Source organism: Corythoichthys intestinalis, chromosome 18, assembly GCF_030265065.1.
Source record: "Corythoichthys intestinalis isolate RoL2023-P3 chromosome 18, ASM3026506v1, whole genome shotgun sequence".
NCBI lineage: Eukaryota > Metazoa > Chordata > Actinopteri > Syngnathiformes > Syngnathidae > Corythoichthys > Corythoichthys intestinalis.
Genome location: NC_080412.1, coordinates 26,341,581 through 26,361,855, shown reverse-complemented (window position 1 = coordinate 26,361,855; position 20,275 = coordinate 26,341,581). Strand labels below are relative to the sequence as shown.

Sequence of the window (20,275 nt, the reverse complement as noted above, 5' to 3'; positions counted from 1 at the left end):
CTGCCCGTTTCTCACGGAGCAGTTTATTCTTTTTCCTCTGGCTCTTTTATTCTTGGTACTCGTTTATTGCTTGACAGCCAAAACACGAATGGAGCATTACCGCCTCCCTCTGTTCCAATTATTTGGAACGTTCTGGGTTTGGCTATAGAAATTATATAAGGCTAGATTTCTGAAGGCGAGTCTATGAAGTACGTACCTGACGGCCACCTTGCGTCGGTAAACTTCTCTGGCAGGCTCAACGGCAGTGCAAGTAAGGTGGGGTTTTCCCCGCTAAAACAAGCTTATCTCGCTAAATTCTTCACAGGTTTACAAACGATGTGGTTCATGACAAACCGAAGTAACGTGGTTATAATTCAGGCTGGATCTTGAAATTATGCAATAATCATTATCAAGTATGCAGTAAAAGTACTGGCTTTTATTACAAACCACGAACTTAAAAACTGGTCAAAAATTGAACAATTTATAGCCATTTCAATGCACACGCTCCGTTTACTGTGATATTTAAATAATTGAATGGCGTCGCCGCAAAATGGCTGACAAGCGACACCGCACATCCCCGTTGGCTCACAGAGCACACAAGACATCTTGCAACATATATGTCATATCTATGGTTTTGACAATGGAGACGTCTGTCACAAGAGAAGAAGAAAATGCTGCCTTCGCTAACAAATGGAAATGGTGAAGCAATGCGGTTTGCGAATTAAATGTGATTAATTAGCAGTTGTCTTCTTCAAATATCAAATGGCCCATAAGATTCTTCACGTAAATTTATGGGTTTTCACGAGGAGTTAAAAAAAATACACACAATAAATTGGATAACGTTCAAGAGGTTTCCCGTGGTGAGCTTCAAGAAGAAGTTCCTATTATCGAGTGTCTTTGAAGGCAGCAGTGATATTAAACGCAAGCAGCCAAGCCAAGCACCCTCACCTGGCAACGCTGTTGCAAATTAACCAACAACGTCTAGCACCTCTTCTGGTGACTTGCATTTTCGGTTAAAAATGTACTTTGATATATTAGGAGAGAAAATCGTGTGTTAAGTGCCATACAGCGGATTTTAACGTATTCGCTATGGTGTTCTTCAACGAGCCCAGCTAACCTAGCGCTAGGCTAACCTAGCCTTTCTTCAATTTAGCATCGAGTTAAAGCTAAACCGGGGCCGACCGAATATGGCGATTGTATCCGGCTCCTGCGTTCGGGTCAACGGCTCCCGGACCGGGCCTTCCTCCTCGGCGGTTTCTGCGGCGGCCACCCATACCCCTTCTCCGCTGTCAGGCCATTCGCAGCCCATGATAGCCGTGTGGGAATGGCAGGACGACCTGGGCCACTGGCGGCCGTACAGTGGCCAGGTGAGCGCTTACATCGAGCGCTGCCTATCGCCGCGGGGCCACCGGGGCGGCACGCTCGGCGCGGCCACCATCTGCCTGGGACAGTCGGATCCCAGCCTATCGCCTTATCTTATTGACGTGGCGAGCCTGAAGCAGTTTCGACAGGACACGGGTGAGTTTGAAGGGTTGTCTTTGGTCTAATATTTTTAAAGGCCTATGCTAGGTTTGTAGCATGAAAGCTGACGGTTGTGCTTATAGTTGTCATCGGAATGTTGACACAGCTGCTCCGCCAGATGAACCGGTGGATAAACCCACAGTTATATTTATGTATTTGTCATTATGTTCGTGCGTGTAATTACACAAACTATAAGCGACATACGTTTGATAAATTTTCCTCAAACGAAGGGGGTTGAGGTCCAAACTGACGAGGTGGGACTAACGCGATAATGTGGGCAAATACATGTTTTCATACGTTGTTTATTGGAAGTGCGCTGGTGACCAATACGGACGTCAATTGTTACCTCTATTTTTTCCTAGGAAAGACCCGTTCTGTGCGGCGCTCTCTGTTCGCCCAATCTTCGGGCCTGGGTAGCGGTGTGTACTGGGAGTGGGCCAACGATGAAGGTGGCTGGACGCCCTATGAAACCCGTACCTCCATCCTCCTGGAACACAGCTACCAGGCCAGGCAGGGCACGGCCGACCTGGGCCCGCACGGCTATAACTACATCGTGGACCTGACCTCCCTGGCCCAGGTCAACAAGTCGTCGGGCTTCAGGCGGCAGGTGCGGCGTCAATGCAACCTGCCTTATCCGCTGGCCTCCTTCGGACCCCCGGCCATCCCCTCTGCGCTCCCGGCCGGCGTCCCTTTGTCCTCCGCCTCCTCCCAGGCAGCCCCGCCCTGTTCCTGCCAACAGTGTCTGAGCCACGGGGGAACGGGCCCAATGCCCAGCCGTTCGCGCCACTCATTCTCATCGGGCAGCCTGAACCGTCCCAGTCTGCAAGGGACGAGCAGGGCGACAGCAGCAGCAGCAGCAGCGGCGGCGCACCCAACCTCAGTCTATTCCCCTTACCCCCGAAGGCCCCTTTCTGTCGGGGCTATGTCCTGGGGCACCCCCTGGCCACCCCCCCCTTCAGCTAGCCCCCTTATGAGCAGCTCTTCGAGCGCAAACGGCCTAAGGTTGGTATAGACCTGTTTATTGAATGATGCACATGCATGATTTAAAACTTTAGGGTAAAACCATATACTGTATTATCTACAATAGATATGATGTGCGCAACCTAAAGTCAATCCTTGTTGTCTCTCACACAAACTGCATAAATGAAACTGTCTGCACCTAAACAGACTCACTTACAAATTTAGATCACATTTGTCTGAAGAATATCTAACACCTCACCTCTCCTTAGTAATAAAAACATTTCATTAGACTAGTACAATTTTGTCTTATTAGTAACTTTTAGTTATACTTGCACGTCTAAGTTGTCTTACTTCTGAGGCCAAAGTTGTAATAGCAATACCATAATTCCACATTCATAATTCAGTGCACTGTTTGGATATGGACTAAATGAGCTACTAGTGCGTTGAATTCTTATGTGCACTTCCTGTTCCCTACAGGGCTGAAGATGCTCTGAGTAGACAATGAGTAAACATTAACATGCTCATCACTCGCACATCCTCCAGCATACCGCTGCGGTCATCGTCTTCCTCTGACCTTAGTATTACGGCTGCTGTGTTTCCCGATCTTGTCTGTGCTCTTTAATTATTTCACATGTTGGAGGTTAACAACCTCAGGATTCTCATACTATGATCGTGTCAAAAGAGCAGGAAGAACACGTTTGTACCTGGACCAATTGAATGAGTATTTTTTTTTCTCCCCCCGTCCTTGCTCCAGCATTCCTTCCATCCCCGTTCAGCTCAACGGATCCACCAGCGTCAGCTCAGCCCTGGCAGGTAAAAGCCCAAAAATGCTTCCGGTCTACACAGACACACTTCGGCCCCTCTGTGCTCTGCATTTGTTTAATTCCTGGGTGTACCTCTGCACTTTCTCTATGCATCAGTCCTGCTGATTTTATTTTTAAAGTGGGTGTTAAAAAAGCCTATCTGGAGCCAGTTTTGTATTTTTATGAAGTCTGCACAGATATAATCCAAACTTTGTTCATTTGATATGTTATTTACACCAATTATTTTTTAACATTTTTTTTCTGTAATTAAAGAGTACAAATTAAATGTATAATTATACGTGAATCTGTATAAATTAGTGATTAAATATAAACGTATATGTATTTTTCCATTATGTGAAGGTAACAAATTATATAACCACTGAAATGTATATTAGTCACAGAAAAATACTTATTGTCCAAAGGGTTATTTTGATGGAATTAAGGAAGAAAAGTAGTTTAGAGAAAGGTGTTTCTCATTGTGACGTTACACAGTTGGCAATGGGTGCGTCTGTCGCTGCTCCATCTCATTCCTTTTTATTTTTATTTGTTCCTTTCTGCTCCCGCACCTCACCCGCTTTGCCCCGCCCCGGTCCCTTTCGCCCCGGAACCCTCACTTCACCCTGCCCCCGCTCCAGGCATGGCCTCCATTTTGATGTCAGCGGTCGGACTGGGCGTGCACTTCACCGCCACCGCCCCACACCCGCAGCCTCCGCCGCCACATCAGCATCTGCCGCCTCAGCAATTCTCGCTCCCACCGCTGCCGCCTCCCGTCCGGTTCCCCCCCGCCGGCAGGCCCAGCAAGCCCCCCGCCAGCGGCAGTTCAGTTAAGCGAGCCAAGAGGCAGCACAGGAGAGGTAGCTACCGTGCCGAACGCCCTCGCTCGGAGGAGCATATTGTCACCATCCATCCATCCTCGTGTTTCAATCTTTCGTCCCGCCATTTTGTCTTGTGCTGCTGGTCGCCTGCCATCCATAAATCCACCCATCCATTTTGCGTAGTGTTTTCAAGGCGAGGGAATCTGACGAAAGCATCTCGGAGGTGGTAGACAACTTGTACCTGTTTTCGAGTCCAGTTCTTTGCCAAGCATTAATTGGCGGTAAATCACCCTTGAGGGTTCGTTTTTAATAGGGTTAAAGCAGAGCACTCAGACAAAATTAGCACAGTGCTCTTTTAGAATGTCCAACTTGCTGTAAATATCCCAGATTTTTTTCCCCATCTCGCTCTGTTGTCGGTGGTAACATCGCAAAATATTGAGTGAGCAATTCAATCCTGCAAGGATCTCTCGGTCTAGAGATTATAGAAACCGAAGTTTGAAAGTTCAACGTGATCCAAAATAGAAGTGGATCAGAGATTTTTTGCTGGGAGGTCAGAATGCCAGCCACCTTTTGCGTCATTTGTGCAAGGTTCTCTGTGTGTAAGGCTCTGGAAAGTTGGTTGAAGACCACAAACTCGGCCCCTCAACTTTTTTTTTTTTTTTTTAACACGATAGGTCTTCGGGTGTTTTCATGATTTCCCATCTTTGAATGTCCTGTCCTCCCTTTTGCTTGCTGGCCAAAACACGTCAGACAAAAAGTTTGAGATATAGGGATAAGTCCTCAGGCTACGTTTTGTTTCAGCTTGTGTTCAGAGAGCCGAGGAGGTGATCCAGCGTTACATGGAGGCGGTGCCCGGTGTCCCCGATGAGGTAATGTCTGCCTGCATACTCCCACATTTTTATGAATGATCGTTTGTTTTTTTTTCCTTACACTATCTTGCCTCCCAGGATTGCATCATCTGCATGGATCAGCTGTGCAATCCCTCAGGCTACGAGATGCCGGTGTCAGCCACAGCTGAGGAGGCCAGTCAGGGCATCCCACCGGGCGCCGTGGGAAAGTTTGTCAAGTGTGGGCACACCCTGCATATGCTCTGCATGCTGGCCATGTACAACAATGGCACAAAGGTACCAATGGGTTCACATGAAAATGGCACAAAGGTACCAATGGGTTCACATGAAAAAGGTCATTTTTCCAAAATGGTTTGCAATCAAAGTGCGTTCAGTTGGTTAAAGAATTATATTTTTAGTTGTATAAAACCATTTTTGTAATTGATATAATTTTAAGTATTTCAAAAGTATAGACTATCAAATCGTTTGAAAGATGGTCTTTAATTTAGAACATACCAATGGAAACGATGAATATGGAAGTTTTAAAATGTTTGATTTATAATATCTACAAATGAAATTGTCAGGGGAGAGAATCTGTTCGTTCTTTGGTTTTAGAAGAAAGACTCTCATTCCAGAAGTCTTTTAAAAGTTTACTTATGATCACAAGGAGAACATCAATCACACACGGAGTACAAAGATGGTCTGACGCAGCACAGCTCGGAGGACTGTTGCCATACTGGAAGGGGGGGGTTAACTGGTAAAACAATGGTCTCATGATTATATGAAAAATACGTCATATCACAGGGGTCCTCAAATACAAATCTTGAAGGTCCATTAATGTCGGTCAAGTACAAGGCAGGTCGAAGGTGGTAAAGGTAGTTTTCTTTTGACCAAACAAAAATACAATGTACATTCTGATTAAATAAAAATAAATTAACAAAACATTTTTTTGATTTAAAAAAAATGCAAGTACAATGTTTACACATGTACACTAAATAATTGACTAGATCTGTCATTAAGGTGCAAACAATATTGACAGCACATTTTGTACGTAACTAAAACCCTGCTGGACAAAAAAAGAACATGTGCAAGTAGTACAAGTTGTTTAGAACATTAATGAAAAGCTCATTAAGGTGCAAACATAACAATTATTTACAGTAACTAACTGTAAAACACTGCTCAATGAGAGAAATGGCATTTGGGGGTCACCAAGCTGTTTACTCACATCATCATCAGTACTTCAGTGAATCTTGTGGTTGATAAATCCGAGAGAGATTTGATTGTTGTCATTTCTTCCTTTTCTTTCCCTTTGAACATAGCTGTCATGACTTCAGTCTTTTATTTCTCCTCATGTTTGGCCAACACCCACAACACTGAGTGAGCACGCTGTTGCAATTTGCTGTTGTCATAGATTTAACAATAACCTTGCTTGACTCTTGATATGGATGTGTCAACCTGTTCATTTTTTGCCTTCTCAATTCTGATTTAGGAGGAAACTACCATTATAAAGAGCTGTGCTCTTTAACATAAATGCGCTTCACATTTTCACTTTTTATTAGAGCAACTGTCTTTAAGCATATTAGGCACATAGGTTTGGTACTTGCAGTTGGTAAAATGGACGCATATTTGTCATTCCATTCCTCATTGAAACAGATTTTTGTTGTCCACTTCTTTCGGTCAACTTTGAGCATGCCATTTTGTTGGATTTGGTCTTCTAATGGTGGCATATGTGGTGTTAGAGAACGTTATGATCTCAAACGTTTCCTGCATGCAGCGAGAGTGCCGGGGTAACACTTGGAAATAAATAAATCATGTTTGCTCACAGTATGACCCACGTTCTTGAATGAAAAATAAAGAACACGACAGCATGTACAAACAGATTGCAAAGTGCTGGGTGAGACTCGTGTTTGAGGTTGCTGACACTGCTGCGGTCCGTCCAGCTAGCTAGTAGCATGCAGGCTTTCTCAGACAATCAGCGCATCCATACATGCTTACTCAGCCAATCAGCGCATCGCTGTCATAGAGATGACAACAGAAGTGAGAACATGGAAGATATTTGACTAAAAATGAAACGGAATTTAGCGATACAATAGTAATGCATAGCGATACATCATTTGTAGGAATGGCCGATCTATGTTGAAAAAAAGTTTTGGTTTTTTTTCCTGTCTGTGGGTCCGCAGAGGGGTTTGTCGTGGACCGCGGTCCACTAATTGAGGACCCCGGCATGAAGCGTAGGTGGCCAGGCCACGCTTTTGCCAATTGCATCTTACATTGTACCTTCGCCTCAGGATGTTGACTGCTGTGCTCTGAATTATGAATTTTAGATAACACTTGTACAATAATTAAGCTTATGTTATATATCCACTACTGAGAAGCATATGTTGAAAAGTAATTCCTTGGCAGAAATATAAAAAAAAAAAAAATAAAATATTTTGATCTAAGAGGCCAAACATGATTTTTCACATCATTAGTCTAATTAGAGGCGTGCGAAATTTCCGATTCTTAGATTATTCGCGATTCGGCCGTGGAAGATTCGAGAACGATTCACAAATATCCAAATTCCGATTATTGAATTTTACCAGGTAAAGCAGAAGTTAAACGGTCATCGCGGTCTTTGGGACGCAATGAGGAACAGACAGAGAGTAAATATCATGTTCCAACTCATGCCGCTAGATAAAAAAAACAATCATACCTGACTGCGGCTGACAGCCGCTACAAACAACGCTCAGTTGCTAGTTGCTACAAACATACCGCTACAGTAGATATCATATATATGTAGAATTAGATGCAAAATGACAGACGAAGTTGGTGTTAGAACATGTATTATTGAACAGAGATGCGAAATGACACTTTCCGGCGTAAGTAAACAGCCGCCATCTTAAAGCAGTAGAAGTCTCTAGAAGGCTCTGTTGTAGCAAACCTAATTAACTTTTTATCTAAAATACTCCTAAATCGGCAGAATCTTGTCTTAGATCTATCTTTAAGTGATGAAATAGTGTTAAAACTTTGACAAAAGTAGACAGAAGGGAAATTATGGAATAACGGGAGTATTTTTAACGACTGTAACAGTTGATTCACAACATTAAATTAATTGAATGTAGTTTAAAGCTGCTGATACAGAATGGGGACTGGAGTTTTTTATTTACTGTTATTTTTGTATATTTGTTTACTGTTATATGTTAACTTGATACTGAAATAGTAGTTTGGTTTAGCCTGAGAGGATTTTTGAACAATTTTGGAACTAATGTACAAAACATTAAAAAAAAAAAAAAAAAGAGGGAGGTGCATCAATAATCGTTTTATAATCGAATCAGAGCCTCTGAATCGTAATCGAATCGTTAGGTGCCCAAAGATTCCCAGCTCTAAGTCTAATATTAGCGTAATTGCCTAAATCATATTTCACTGGTTCTGGAAAATGAGGGGAAAAAAACATGTCTGGAAAAAAAAATGGCATTTTTTTGTAATTGATATTCTTTTGGTTTCTAAAGTGATCTGATTGCCACGGATATAAGTAGAAAGGCAGAATTGAAAGTCTGAAAGACGCAAAAAGCAACACAATTTAGCCCCAAAAAATGACTGGCAATTATACTATGAGGCTAACGAAATCAATATATTCATTTGAATAATTAATCGAAAATTTGTATTTGAAAAAATATTATTGAATACTATCAAATTTTTTGATACATTTGGATTTCATAGGGGCCATTAAATCCCTAACTCTGTCTTCATCAAAAGCACACACGATCGATACACTTAGGGTAGCAGTAATCTCTTACTAGGTTTGCATTGATGACTTAAACAGCCGACACGGCTTTTATCTCCTCAGGACGGCAGCTTGCAGTGCCCCTCGTGTAAGACAATCTATGGCGAGAAAACTGGCACCCAGCCAAAAGGCAAGATGGAGATTTACAGCATCCCTCAAGCACTGCCCGGACACCCGGACTGCGGAACCATCCAGATCATCTACAGCGTCCCGCCTGGAATACAGGTGGGGCACGTACTTGACAAAGTGTGTCGTCACAACGGCCGCCATCACTTAACGCTCAGATCTTTTGTCCTGATGCCCCAGGGACCGGAGCATCCTAACCCAGGCCAGCCCTTCACCTGCCGGGGTTTCCCCCGCTTCTGCTTCTTGCCGGACAGCGACAAAGGCAGAAAGGTAATACAGCAGTCTCCTCGTTCATCACGAATCAGCCAGTAAGTTGTAAATTTTCTCCCTTTTCAAGGTCCTGGAGCTGCTGAAGGTTGCATGGATGCGCCGTCTCATCTTCACCGTGGGCACGTCCAGCACTACCGGGGAGCCCGACACAGTGGTGTGGAACGGTATCCACCACAAGACGGAGATGATGTCCAACCTGTCGGGACATGGCTTCCCGGACCCCAACTACCTTGACAACGTCCTGTCCGAGCTGGCCTCTCAGGGCGTGACTGAGGATTGCCTCAAGGCCCCTGGCGGCAGCTAAATTACCAGTTACCCCTTCCAAAAAACTTTTAAGTACCGAAAGGGAACCTGTTTGACACCAGGCGGCGGTATAAACGTCAACGGACATGCACTGGAATCGGGGAGAAGCCAAATTTTCCACAGTCGGGTGTCGTATCAGAGCCGTAAGAGACCCAAATGCTTTAAAGGAAACGTGGTACACTGCGAAAGTTAACACGGTCGCGCTAATAATCCGCCTTTTGCTAAGGGTCGACATACCTGCAACCCTCAAACTGGAAAATCATTTTTGTTGTGTATTTTGCATTTCTAGCTTCAGCCGCTTCATCTCCCTGCTAAATAATTCAAAAGCATAGACTGGCAGAAATGCTCAGCAGCCTAACCATTCTGGTGTCACCTACTGGTAGCTGGTGAAACCAGCAAGACTATACGCTATCAAGCACCTCTGCTGTTATTAAGCAGCCCTTGTCGGGTCACCATGACAGCACCGACACTCATAAAGCACTTTAGTTGTTACGGCGCATCGAGAACTGCGACTTAAACTGGTGAAAGTTATGCAATTAAAAGCTTACTTGATGAGAAGTGGCAACAGTGGATGGGAGAAGAAAATGTAGACAATTAGTGAAGGGGTGACCAAAAAAAAATTAAGATATTTAACACTAATATTCTTTAGCCAGCGTAATAACAGAATTCAGCACTGTTGCACTAACGTGATCCATTGACCTTTCAGCTGCCATTGATAAGATGTCCACTATCTTCGTCATGGTAGTGAGTGATTAGAAACAAGCGCGTGACCACAAACGAGTGTACTTTTCCCGAACTCAACACCATACCCCAAAAGAGCTCCCGCCGGTGACAATCAAGGCCTCACTTCCTGTATAAGTCACTGCAATAAAAATGATTAAAAATAATGACCAATAGTCTGAGGTGAATGGGAGAATGATGTGAACCATGAAACCAAGCAAGGCAACACATTTTATTTGGAAAGGCCTAATTGGCGTTAAGGTACAGCATGTTTACATGGGGGTTAGTCACTATAGCATTCTTTTAAGTCGGGGACAAGCCCTGCTTGATACATTCAAATTGACTCATGTTATGGTACATAATGCTAATAAGTGTGGAAAACGTTTTGAGCATTTATTCCAGATCTTTGCAGCTTAAATTTCACAGACCAGTTGGCTCTGCGAGTACAAGTGAAGCGCTAGATGTAAACGCTCAAACGGCTTTCGATAAATGCGCCTGGATACAAAAAGCTGGTTCAACTCAAAACTCCATAGACTGGTAACAAAAATGATTTTGAAACAGTCACGTCCATAAGTATTGGGACATCAACACATTCCTTTTTTTTGGCTTTAAACATCACAATGAAATAAACAAGCTTTAATTGGAAGTATTTACAACAGAACTGAACAAAAGCAGCAGGGGTCATTTGTTAAGTGTTGCGGATGCTTCTCGGCATTTTTTTTTTTTTTTTTTTGAAGGAAGAGGAATGTCAAAAATTGACTAAGTCAACCACCTGACTGGAATCAAGATTTTCACTTGCTTTGAGAAAACTGAAGGGAATTGTATCCATGTGCCCAACATTTATAGACCTGACTGTAGCATAGGGAAAAAAAAAAAAATTCCAGAGTATATGACCCCTGCTAAGCATTAGTGTTTGTTAGCATTCCTGGTAATGGCAGCATTGCAGTTCAATAAATAGAATAAATAAAAAACATACATTAGCGTATGACGTCACTGATTTTTTTTCCAAAAGTGTTGATGTTAATTGAGCACGTATACAATGCAACTATTTTTAGTGCTAAAGTTAAACAAAAAAACACCGATTGTTGATGACGCCGTTTCAGGGCACAGACTCTTGTCAGTAGTTGACTTTTCCTGATACTTGCATGTTGACACCGCTGTAGTCCACCATGTACATGGGCCACTGCTGGGGATACAAAATGGTAGCCAAGTCAGCCACGTTGCTCACAAAATCCTCCATATTCCTTACTTTAATCACTACCCAACACATACCATGACTGGAATCTGATTGGCTGACGAGGCCAGCTCTGAGGCAGAGGGGGCGGGGCCTCGCAGGCTTTCCTGTACTCTCTTGCGTTTCCGCCGACTGGTGGAGGCCTCAGGCGCGCGCGCTGAAACAGTAATTCGTCCTTCGTTCATTCACGACCATTTAAGTGTGATAAATATCCAATCCAATTTACATTCCCAACGATGGCCATTATGATGTGTGTGTACCTGTGTTGCAGGGCTGACTACACAGTTCTGAAAAAGGCCTGAGGAAAAAAAAACACGTTAGAATTGTAGCCGTATCAACAGAAATTCTGAGCAAATGGGTCTTCCTCACTGTAGCTGGTTTTTGACGCTGAAGCTGATTTTGTCTTTTGCGCCGAGGATCCTCTCCAGGCAGGCGGTGTCGTAGGTGCCCGGGTTCCGGAAGGGCACGTCTTCAGGGAGCCCATCTACCTCCACGCACTCTGGGCTCCCACGGATCAGTTTGTACGGCACTGCCACGGCTCGGTCAAGACCCAGAGCCTCGCCTGAAAAAGTAGCCGCGAGAAACTAGTTTTGCTGATGCCGCGTGTGAAATATCTTTTGAAATATTACCGTATTTCTTGTTGAACAGCTCCTTGACCTGCTCGCGGAGGAGCACCTTCTCCCCGACTCTGTTGACGTCGTCATCCTCTACCGTCAGATTAAACGCATTTACGAACACGCTGTGTTATAAAGTAATCTTTACAGTTGACCTAACTCACCACTTATGGTCGCGTATGCCTTCTTAAGAAGAGTGACTCGGCGAGGTGCTGAGTAACATTTCAAGTTATGAATTAATGTGGGCTTTTAATCACACCATTTAAAGAAGTTCGTGTTGTCCTGTGCTTACCGGGTTTTGGAATGAGGCCTTGGAAAGGTCTGGAAAGCAAATAGTTGGTTAACGTGCATTGTTGTGGCCGTTTAATCAGCATAAAATTCCAAATAAGTAGTAATGCTTTCATTTGTAAATTTAAAACACCTGAGATGCAATTTCTCAATATAAAAGACAAGTAGATAAAATCGTGGCATTGACCTGGTGATGGTGAAGTTGATTTTGTCAGCGACAGCGAGGATGCGCTCCAGATTCTGGGAGCCAAAGGTGCAGGGCTTTCGGAAGGGGATGCCGGGCGGGAGCCCCTCAATGATGACAGAGTCTGGGTTGTTCTTGATTCGCTTGTAAGGCACTTGCACTGGGTACTTAATGCCGAGTGCTTCGCCATACTTCCTGTTGAACAGGTCCTGGACCTGCTCCCGTAGCGTGTTGGCCAGGTCAATCCGGGACAGCTTTGACTCCAGGCACTCTGCAGATACAAAACCCTTTAAATTTTGTCCTTTACCATAATAGATCTTTTTACTGGTCTTAATGTACCTGAGAAAGCAGGTCTTTTGGACAACGCCACATTTTCTTCCGTCAATGATGTCATGTCCTTGACGTCTAGCTCTGCAGGGAGGAACCATTCAACAGGTTAGACCTTTAAATCACCAGTCAAGTCAAGTCAAGTCAAGCCTGACCCAAACTTTTTCACCTACCTGTGTCGCCGACAGAAGGCATCTCTTGTTTGACTTGTTCACTCAACAGCTTGGGCCTGCAGACACGTTACATCATAAGTGGCTTGCAGCTTTGTGCGAAAAGGTGAGCGGGCGGGCTTTTCCGCTCACGTTTTGATGACAAACTGGATATGGCTGCCGGCGGCAAGGATCTTGCGCAACTTTGCCGCCCCAAAGCAGTTGGGCCGCCTCAGGGCGATGCCTTCAGGCAGCCCGGTGACGAAAAGGTCCTCAGGGTACATTTGGAACTTGGAGTAGGGCACCTTGGCTGGCTTGGGGAGGCCCAAAGCTTCCGCTGAGTGGCAAAATGTGGTAAGGTTACCAACGTTTATATTCACACACACACGCACCCTATTCTCAATATTGAGGTAGACCAACCGTATTTGATACTGAACAAGTTGTCCACTTGTCTGCGCAGTTGAAGAATCATTTCACCAATGTCCTCCACCAGGCAACCAGCTGAACAGATCAAGAAAACTTGGAGATTAAAGAAAAGTTTTTGCTTGCTGTGCCATTACAAGATATATCTGGCAAGTCTGCAAGACTTTAGATATGATGCATAACTCCATGAACTTACCCACGTATGCTTTTGACAGTTACATACATACGAATGTTTTTTTGTAATGCTTTGAAAATAATTGATACAATGACCATACCAGATGATGGCATCAATATATCAGGGCAAATTGGAGAAAAAAAAAATCTGGAATGACGTTATTAAAGGCTATAGTATGGGGTAGGCCTGAACAATATATCGTTTGAACATCACCATCGCGATGCACAAATGTGCATTGCAAACCAATTTTTTTTTTTTTGGGAACACATTCGTTTTTTTGCTTCATGCTAGTACAGTGCCACAGCCTCTCTCCTCACCAATGCAGCTCTCGTTTGGTACTTAAAGTGCATGTGACACGAAAAAGCATGTTTATTTCATAATACACGCGGTATTTTATGCTCCTGAATGATATGGACCGCTTGGATGTGTGTGGAAGCGATCACTACATTTATTTAGTTTTTTTTAATCCCGCGCCATGAAAATGAGTGACTTCTGGCTTCGGTCTTGCATTGAGGAGGGCGCTGTGACGTGTGCGGGTGAAGGCGTCCTCTTCACTAAAGAGCCGTACTGTTGTGTATGAGGACTAAGGATTCAGCTGATTTTGCGGATTAATACGTTTATTTTTCGCATCACGCCAGCCAAACGGCTGCAGAAAAATCTTGCTTTATGAGGGAGAGTTTCAAAAGGTTCCCATTCACCGTGGATATTGGCCAAAACAAGCCTGACTACTGTGGGACCATTGAACTTACGAGGAAGTGAGTAAACGTTTTGTATTACCGTATGTCAAATACGAATACAGCGATTACAAAGTAAACACTACAAACTTTCTTTAAATAAAGGACTTCTTACGTTTGATCATTGATAGGCATGTAAAAAGCTCTCCACATGAAAATTAGTTGCACAACAACTGCAGCCGCCCTCCTCCGGGGAACAACTGTAAATTGCTCTCCGCCGGGCAATTTGCGGATCCGCTAAGACAATCAACAACCCAGTCATCATGTCAAATAATCCGGGCTAGTTATGTGTGATTTTCCGCTTCGAAGACTTTGAAACATCACTCGGTTCGGGTTAGCATGTCGGCTAGCTGTCAAGCCTCTTGCTTTGTTTACATTCTCCGAAGCCGGGGAAGGGAAATGACATATGTCCGATTTAGGCGTCATATAATATCGTTGGGAGGTGCGACAGTAAAGGTGAAGTTGACAGTTTTGACCATTATGGAGTAATTTTGCCATGTCCTGAATAATTGCATTTTTATCATTTCATATCCCATTTAGCACAAGACTTATTTGTCATGACCATGCCATTTATTTAGCAATTGGGGAAAATACTTGGATAAAAAGAATATCCTGTAAAATTATTGAAGTAAAGAGACAGAGACAATGACATTTTGCAGCTCTCGTCGTCGCGTTTTCCTCGTGAATAGTTGCCCCTCAATGGGTTGACTGGTCCTTCTCAAGCCATTTATTTAGCTATTGGGGAAAAATACTTGGATAAAAAGAATATCCTGTAAAAATATTGAAATAAGACTTAAACAATGACATTTTGTGGCTCTCTTCGTCGCGTTTTCCTTGTTCTGAATAATTCCCCCTCAATGGGCTGAATAGTAAAACCGATGAGCCCAGTCTCCCGCTGACGTCATCCACCTGTTGGGGACGCTAGAGCCCTATAATGGTAGGCATGGCTAACCGGCAGATTAAAAGACTAATTTCTCGTCATCTGCGCTTTGCTAAATTGTTGTATATAGTCGAATCGTCTCAAAATATGATTCTAATTCACATAATGCTATTTAAGACTTTTTTTCCCTCCTGTTGTATGCTCTTTAAAGTTAACGATGATTGACAGGTTTGTAGCTTGGATCTTGCAGAGGAGGCTTGGTAGCTCTATGATCGAAGGCACAAATTTGATAGTCATCATTTAGCTTGTTACATACTAGCTGTAGTGTGCTGTGGCAACTGTGTAACAGAGGCTGCTCTCGGCAGCGTGAGCGTGCGTGAATTTGAGTGGACTCAAAGCAATTAATAAAGACACGCATTTTTCGACATTATTTTGGGTAAAAATATTTTACATTATGAAGGCAGCACGGTGAGACAAAGGTTAGCACGTCCACCTCTGGGATTGCAGGTTCAGTCCTGGGTCCGACCTTCCTGTGTGGAGTTTGCATATTCTTCCCGTGATGGCATGGGTTTTCTCCGGCTTCGTACCACATCCCAAAAACCCGTGCATGGTATGCTGATTGAACACTCCAAATTGTCCGTAAGTGTGAGTGTGTGCATTAATGGTTGTGTGTCTATATGTGCCCTGCAACCAGTTCAGGGTGTACCCAGCCTTTTTCCTGGAGTTAGCTGTGATAGGATCCAGCACCCCTGCGACCCACGTGAGGATAAGCAGTTCAGAAGACGAATTATATGAATGTTATGGAGAGTGACGCAATGAAAAATGTGTGTGCCTACATTTTGTGCTGGTGTACCTTAAGAAGTGCAACCAATACAATAAGTGTGAAGCCTTGGCAATATATATCACAATGTTATTTTTTTTCCAATATCATTCAGGCCTATCCCAAACACAGCTATTTAGTTATCTGGTGAAAATTCTAATTTTAAAATCGCAATATATAACACACCCCATAAAATCGCTGAGATTTTTTTCCACTATCGTTCAGAGCATGGGGTCTGACTAAATTTGGCTTGTCAACATGGTTACAAGATAAATTTGTCAATGAGATTTGTTATGATTATGCCATCACATTAGTATGTAAATAAGAGATTCAATAAATACCTTCAGAGGGTCTACTGTGACTCTGGGGTGCTGCTGTAGGTGACAATGCTTCGCCAGCTGAAGGATAAGAAATAACATGAGGAAAATGTCCTTTATAAATTTATAAATCTATAAACGATTTACTGCTTTTACTGTATTTTAGCTCATTGGTGTGCCTCTTTACGAATTATAGATTACTTAATGGACGGGGTCATGTATTTTAATATTGATAAAAAGCGCTGGGCTCTGTCGTGTGCACTCACCTCCTGTTTGTCTCCTGCAGTGGTCATTTGCGAAAGAAAAGAAACTTGAGCAAAGGACAGTCAAAAAACAACAAAATTAAAGAAAAAAAAAAAAAAAAAGAATAGAAGGCGTGAGCGCTAAAACCCAAGCACATATTTGTGTGGATTCTCTTTTTTTTTTACTTAATTTTTGTGGGAGGTACTAGTGGGTGAAGAGCTACAGTGGGAGGTCAGGGAAGGGGCGGGTTGGGCTTGAGCAACGTCACTAAGGTGGGATTTGAAATTTAAAATTCATACGTGAGACCCTAAAGAACAAGGAGGTGGGGGCCTGGCCGGGAGTCCGGTAGAAGTGGGGGGTGCGGCAAGGAAGGAGGCATACCGGAGGTTTGGAGGTTACCTGCGTGATTCTCCGCCTGCTGGTGGAGGGCCGAGTGGCCGGAGGGAGAGGAGGCGGGCTCGCTGGGCTCCTCCGTGCTAGAGCTGGCTTCTGAACACACAGTTGGTGACTGTAGCTTATATAGTGAATGAGTGAAAGATGAGTTATCTCATGCATCTCTCATAGTCTTTCTAACAGACGGATTTGTAACAACATTTTCCCTTCCTGGAAAGGTTCTCATCAGGGAGGCGGCATTTATGTGGCTTACCTGCCGGCACGGTAACTTGAATGATGTCTGCGTCCGGAGGCTCCGTTTTAATCCGTTTCAAAGGGATGCAATCTACTGAAGGACCTGCGGGCATTCAATATATCATTATCATCGTGTCCGAAAGGCCGCCATTAGCATTCATTATTACCTGCTTCAAACTCAGCCAGGGGACTCACGCACGCACTCGTCGACCTGTTTAATTCAAGACGAGGGACAGCTCGTTAGGTAAGCGGAGGCGGCGTCCAGTTAGAGTGATAAAGAACATACGGGCTCTCACCGGACGCTGTGAGGATTGACCGGCAGCTCCATGGGGCCGGAGGGGGTCGGCGTGAGGCTCAAGTTCTCCGGGAAGACGTCTTCCGGGGCAGTGGTCCCCCCATCCTGCTTGCCCTCCTCCCTCGACATTTTGGCGGCAGCTTGGAATAGAACGGGATGGTAAATATACGAAACACTCATTTGAGGTTCTGTGTGTATATTTAGCATGAACAAACTCTCACCTGTGAAAATCTTTTCGTCAAACATCCTGCAATGCAAATCAAACAATAGGAAACGAATCAATGCCATCAAATTCCCAAAATGTACAGATGTTCGGTACGTACCGTCTGACCACAAAACGGATGGCGTGTCGCTCGTCCAGGATCCTTTTCAATTTGGGGACCCCGTAGGTGCATGGACGCTTGAAGGGGATCTGGTCCGGGATCCCCAAAATTTCTACCGCGCCCGGGTCGCACGCAATCTTGCGGTACGGCACTGGCACCATGTGGTCCAGACCCAGGGCCTCAGCTACAAAACACACAACAAACAAACAGATTTAGTCATTTTTATATGACGGTCCTTAAACTTTGGTTCCTTTCTGGTTTGTAGTTCACATACTTGGAAAGTAAGAGTCTAGCAGTAGTCTTAGAAATTCTTTTATTGTGGTTAATTACATTGTTTAGGATGTTTTACAGTGTTTTTTTCTCTAGGGTGCCTCTTAGTTTGTAGTTTAAGACACTTTTTACTAAGGATCTTTCATACACTTCAAATTTCAGTTTCATTTAAAACATGTAGTTTACCTTTAAATGTTTTAGGGTTGTTTTTTAATTTCAAAATGTAGGTACCGGTTCAGAAAGTTGACATTTTTTGTAAATTTGTACGATCCCTGAAGTATCTCACTGTTCAGGAAAGAACAACTGTGGTTGAGGATATTGACCAAAAACTTTGTCAATAGCGGCATACTGTATTTCAGGTTAGGGGTTGTAATTTAGGATCCTTCACACAATTTACAGTTTAGGGTCTTTGATAAAATTTGTAGTTCAGGGCCTGTCTACCTCAGCGGTCCTTTTATGGCAAATATAGATGTCTAAAAAGTTGGTCATTTAGGATCACAAGAAAATACTTCACAAGTTGTAGACAATGGTGGCAGTTTATAACAATTGCCTTCCTCACCGTATCTGCTGTTGAACAGGATCTGGACGCATTCCCTCAATGTGTTAATGTCTTCCGTCTCTCGGATGAACGAGTCCCATTTTTCTGCGGCGGGTGACAAAAAAAAAAAAAAAAATGAAATTTCCCCCCTACGTTTTCACTGTTGCAGTTAACATCCACAGTTGATTTATTGGAGTTCAGGTGCCAACGATTTATGGAATTATGCTTGCTAGCTGTGGCCCTTAATGATTTTGGTTTTACAGCAGTTATGTGCCAGTTAACTGAATGGTACTAGCCACATTCGATGAGCTACATGATGCTTCACTAAGTCGTGATCTTCAAATTACATGTTGGTACCAGTCGTCTTATTTTTCCTTAACGGGCAATACATAACCTCAACCCAAAAGCAGGAAAATCAATCATTTGGCAAAAAGGCCTACCTGATTTCTCGTGCACTATGGAGAAGAGTAATCTCTTGGATATGTGAATATTTGCAGGTGTCTGACCCTGCTCGCCAGCTACTCTTACTATTTCATCTAAAGAAGAAACCACAACAAAAGGCACAAATATTTAAGGAAATTGACTACAACCGCTCGGTATTTTGGTCGTAAATCCCGAGGCGTTACCATTGCTGGCAGCGTCCTTCCCGCATGCGCCCTTGTCTGTCCAATTGGCCAATCGGTCCTTGGCCAGGCCTAGGAGCGACGTGGGCTTGAAGTCCGGCGTGCCATCTGGGTGGGGTTTGGAGGATATGGGCATGCCGTACAGGAAGTTTGAGAGAACAGAGTTGGCGCAAGTGGCGGGACTTGACGGCGTGACTACCTGGGCAGTAGTCTTGACCGGGCCGGGGCTGCCCGGTGCCACGGCGCCGCCGGAAGAGCCACGATGGCCCAGATCTGTACTCGCTGACTTGGCTTCGCGAGACAAGTCTTCCGTCGGCCTGTGCACAGACCGGAGGAGACGCGTCAAATGTAGCTCTGAGGGGCTCGTCATCAAGCCAAAAATAACCGTGGAACTAATCATTAAACTAGTCTCATCTTCACTGCAATAGATGTCCCACTTTTTTGAGCACAGGAAAACATCATTGCAGATGTGTCATTGTCCAGTGTGGTCACTCACAAATAAATGGGTCTGATCGGCACAGTAAATTAACTATATTTCTTCAGTGAGTTCTAAAAAAAGAAACAGGCATGACGTCATGCCCAAGTTGCACACTCCATATGAAAGTTGTCGTGCCAGGTGAATACTGCTACATTACCTTATGCCTGAAAGCTACGATACGAGTAAATTGCGGGTCACATCACCTGGTAATGTTGCGGTGTATTATGGCTTAAAGCTGCTTTTGGAAATCTACATTTATAGTCTCGGGGAAAATACAGCACACCCTTCGAAAATAGGTGACAAATATTTCTCGGAATAATAATAAATATTTCTTATAACCCGTGTGGATAACAAGACCCAATAATAACGTTGACTATTTGGCATTCCCATTTATGTCTTTGATGGGATGCTGACCTTGTGACGGCAAAATGTATCCGGTGGCTTTGTTCCAGAATCTTAATGAGCGTGTTGGCATCATACTCAGACGGCTTTCTGAGGGAGACACCCTCCGGCAGGCCGTGGGCCGTCAAGCAAGTGGGCTCCTTCTGGAGCCGCTCGTAAGGCACGGGAACTAAGGTGCCCTTTCCGGCCGCTTCACCTGCATGCCAAAACGCCTGTGTTAATATTGGTGAACATGTGATGCCTT

At 44.0% G+C, this 20,275-nt stretch overlaps 2 protein-coding genes across 3 annotated transcripts in view; one reads left to right on the top strand and one right to left on the bottom strand.

The window, feature by feature from the left end:
• Positions 1-738: 738 nt before the first annotated feature.
• On the top strand, positions 739-10,846 carry dtx2 (deltex 2, E3 ubiquitin ligase). 2 transcript variants are annotated; one of them, XM_057820594.1, is made up of 9 exons: positions 739-1,497; positions 1,863-2,502; positions 3,215-3,273; positions 3,899-4,117; positions 4,880-4,947; positions 5,026-5,202; positions 8,732-8,893; positions 8,975-9,064; positions 9,132-10,846. In XM_057820594.1, the coding sequence occupies exons 1-9, from the start codon at positions 1,167-1,169 to the stop codon at positions 9,366-9,368; spliced, it is 1,983 nt and encodes a 660-aa protein (XP_057676577.1). In that variant the 5' UTR covers positions 739-1,166; the 3' UTR covers positions 9,369-10,846. The 2 variants fall into 2 exon arrangements, with proteins under 2 accessions (XP_057676577.1, XP_057676578.1); XM_057820595.1 differs by lacking the exon at positions 3,899-4,117 and having other exon boundaries at positions 747-1,497.
• Positions 10,306-20,275, bottom strand: part of gtf2ird1 (GTF2I repeat domain containing 1) — a 12,778-nt gene continuing 2,808 nt past the window's right edge. The window contains exons 5-27 of the mRNA XM_057820591.1: positions 20,044-20,227; positions 19,155-19,468; positions 18,969-19,064; positions 18,550-18,633; positions 17,721-17,904; positions 17,619-17,644; positions 17,399-17,537; positions 17,270-17,313; positions 17,122-17,205; positions 16,875-16,964; positions 16,257-16,313; positions 13,304-13,384; positions 13,037-13,220; positions 12,908-12,963; positions 12,747-12,818; positions 12,411-12,678; positions 12,228-12,256; positions 12,100-12,147; positions 11,951-12,028; positions 11,691-11,883; positions 11,582-11,619; positions 11,360-11,478; positions 10,306-11,273 (exon numbers count right to left, since the gene is read on the bottom strand). Of these exons, the coding sequence (XP_057676574.1) occupies positions 11,205-11,273; positions 11,360-11,478; positions 11,582-11,619; positions 11,691-11,883; positions 11,951-12,028; positions 12,100-12,147; positions 12,228-12,256; positions 12,411-12,678; positions 12,747-12,818; positions 12,908-12,963; positions 13,037-13,220; positions 13,304-13,384; positions 16,257-16,313; positions 16,875-16,964; positions 17,122-17,205; positions 17,270-17,313; positions 17,399-17,537; positions 17,619-17,644; positions 17,721-17,904; positions 18,550-18,633; positions 18,969-19,064; positions 19,155-19,468; positions 20,044-20,227 (2,537 nt within the window). The 3' untranslated portion in view covers positions 10,306-11,204. The remainder of the gene's footprint in view (positions 11,274-11,359; positions 11,479-11,581; positions 11,620-11,690; positions 11,884-11,950; positions 12,029-12,099; positions 12,148-12,227; positions 12,257-12,410; positions 12,679-12,746; positions 12,819-12,907; positions 12,964-13,036; positions 13,221-13,303; positions 13,385-16,256; positions 16,314-16,874; positions 16,965-17,121; positions 17,206-17,269; positions 17,314-17,398; positions 17,538-17,618; positions 17,645-17,720; positions 17,905-18,549; positions 18,634-18,968; positions 19,065-19,154; positions 19,469-20,043; positions 20,228-20,275) is intronic.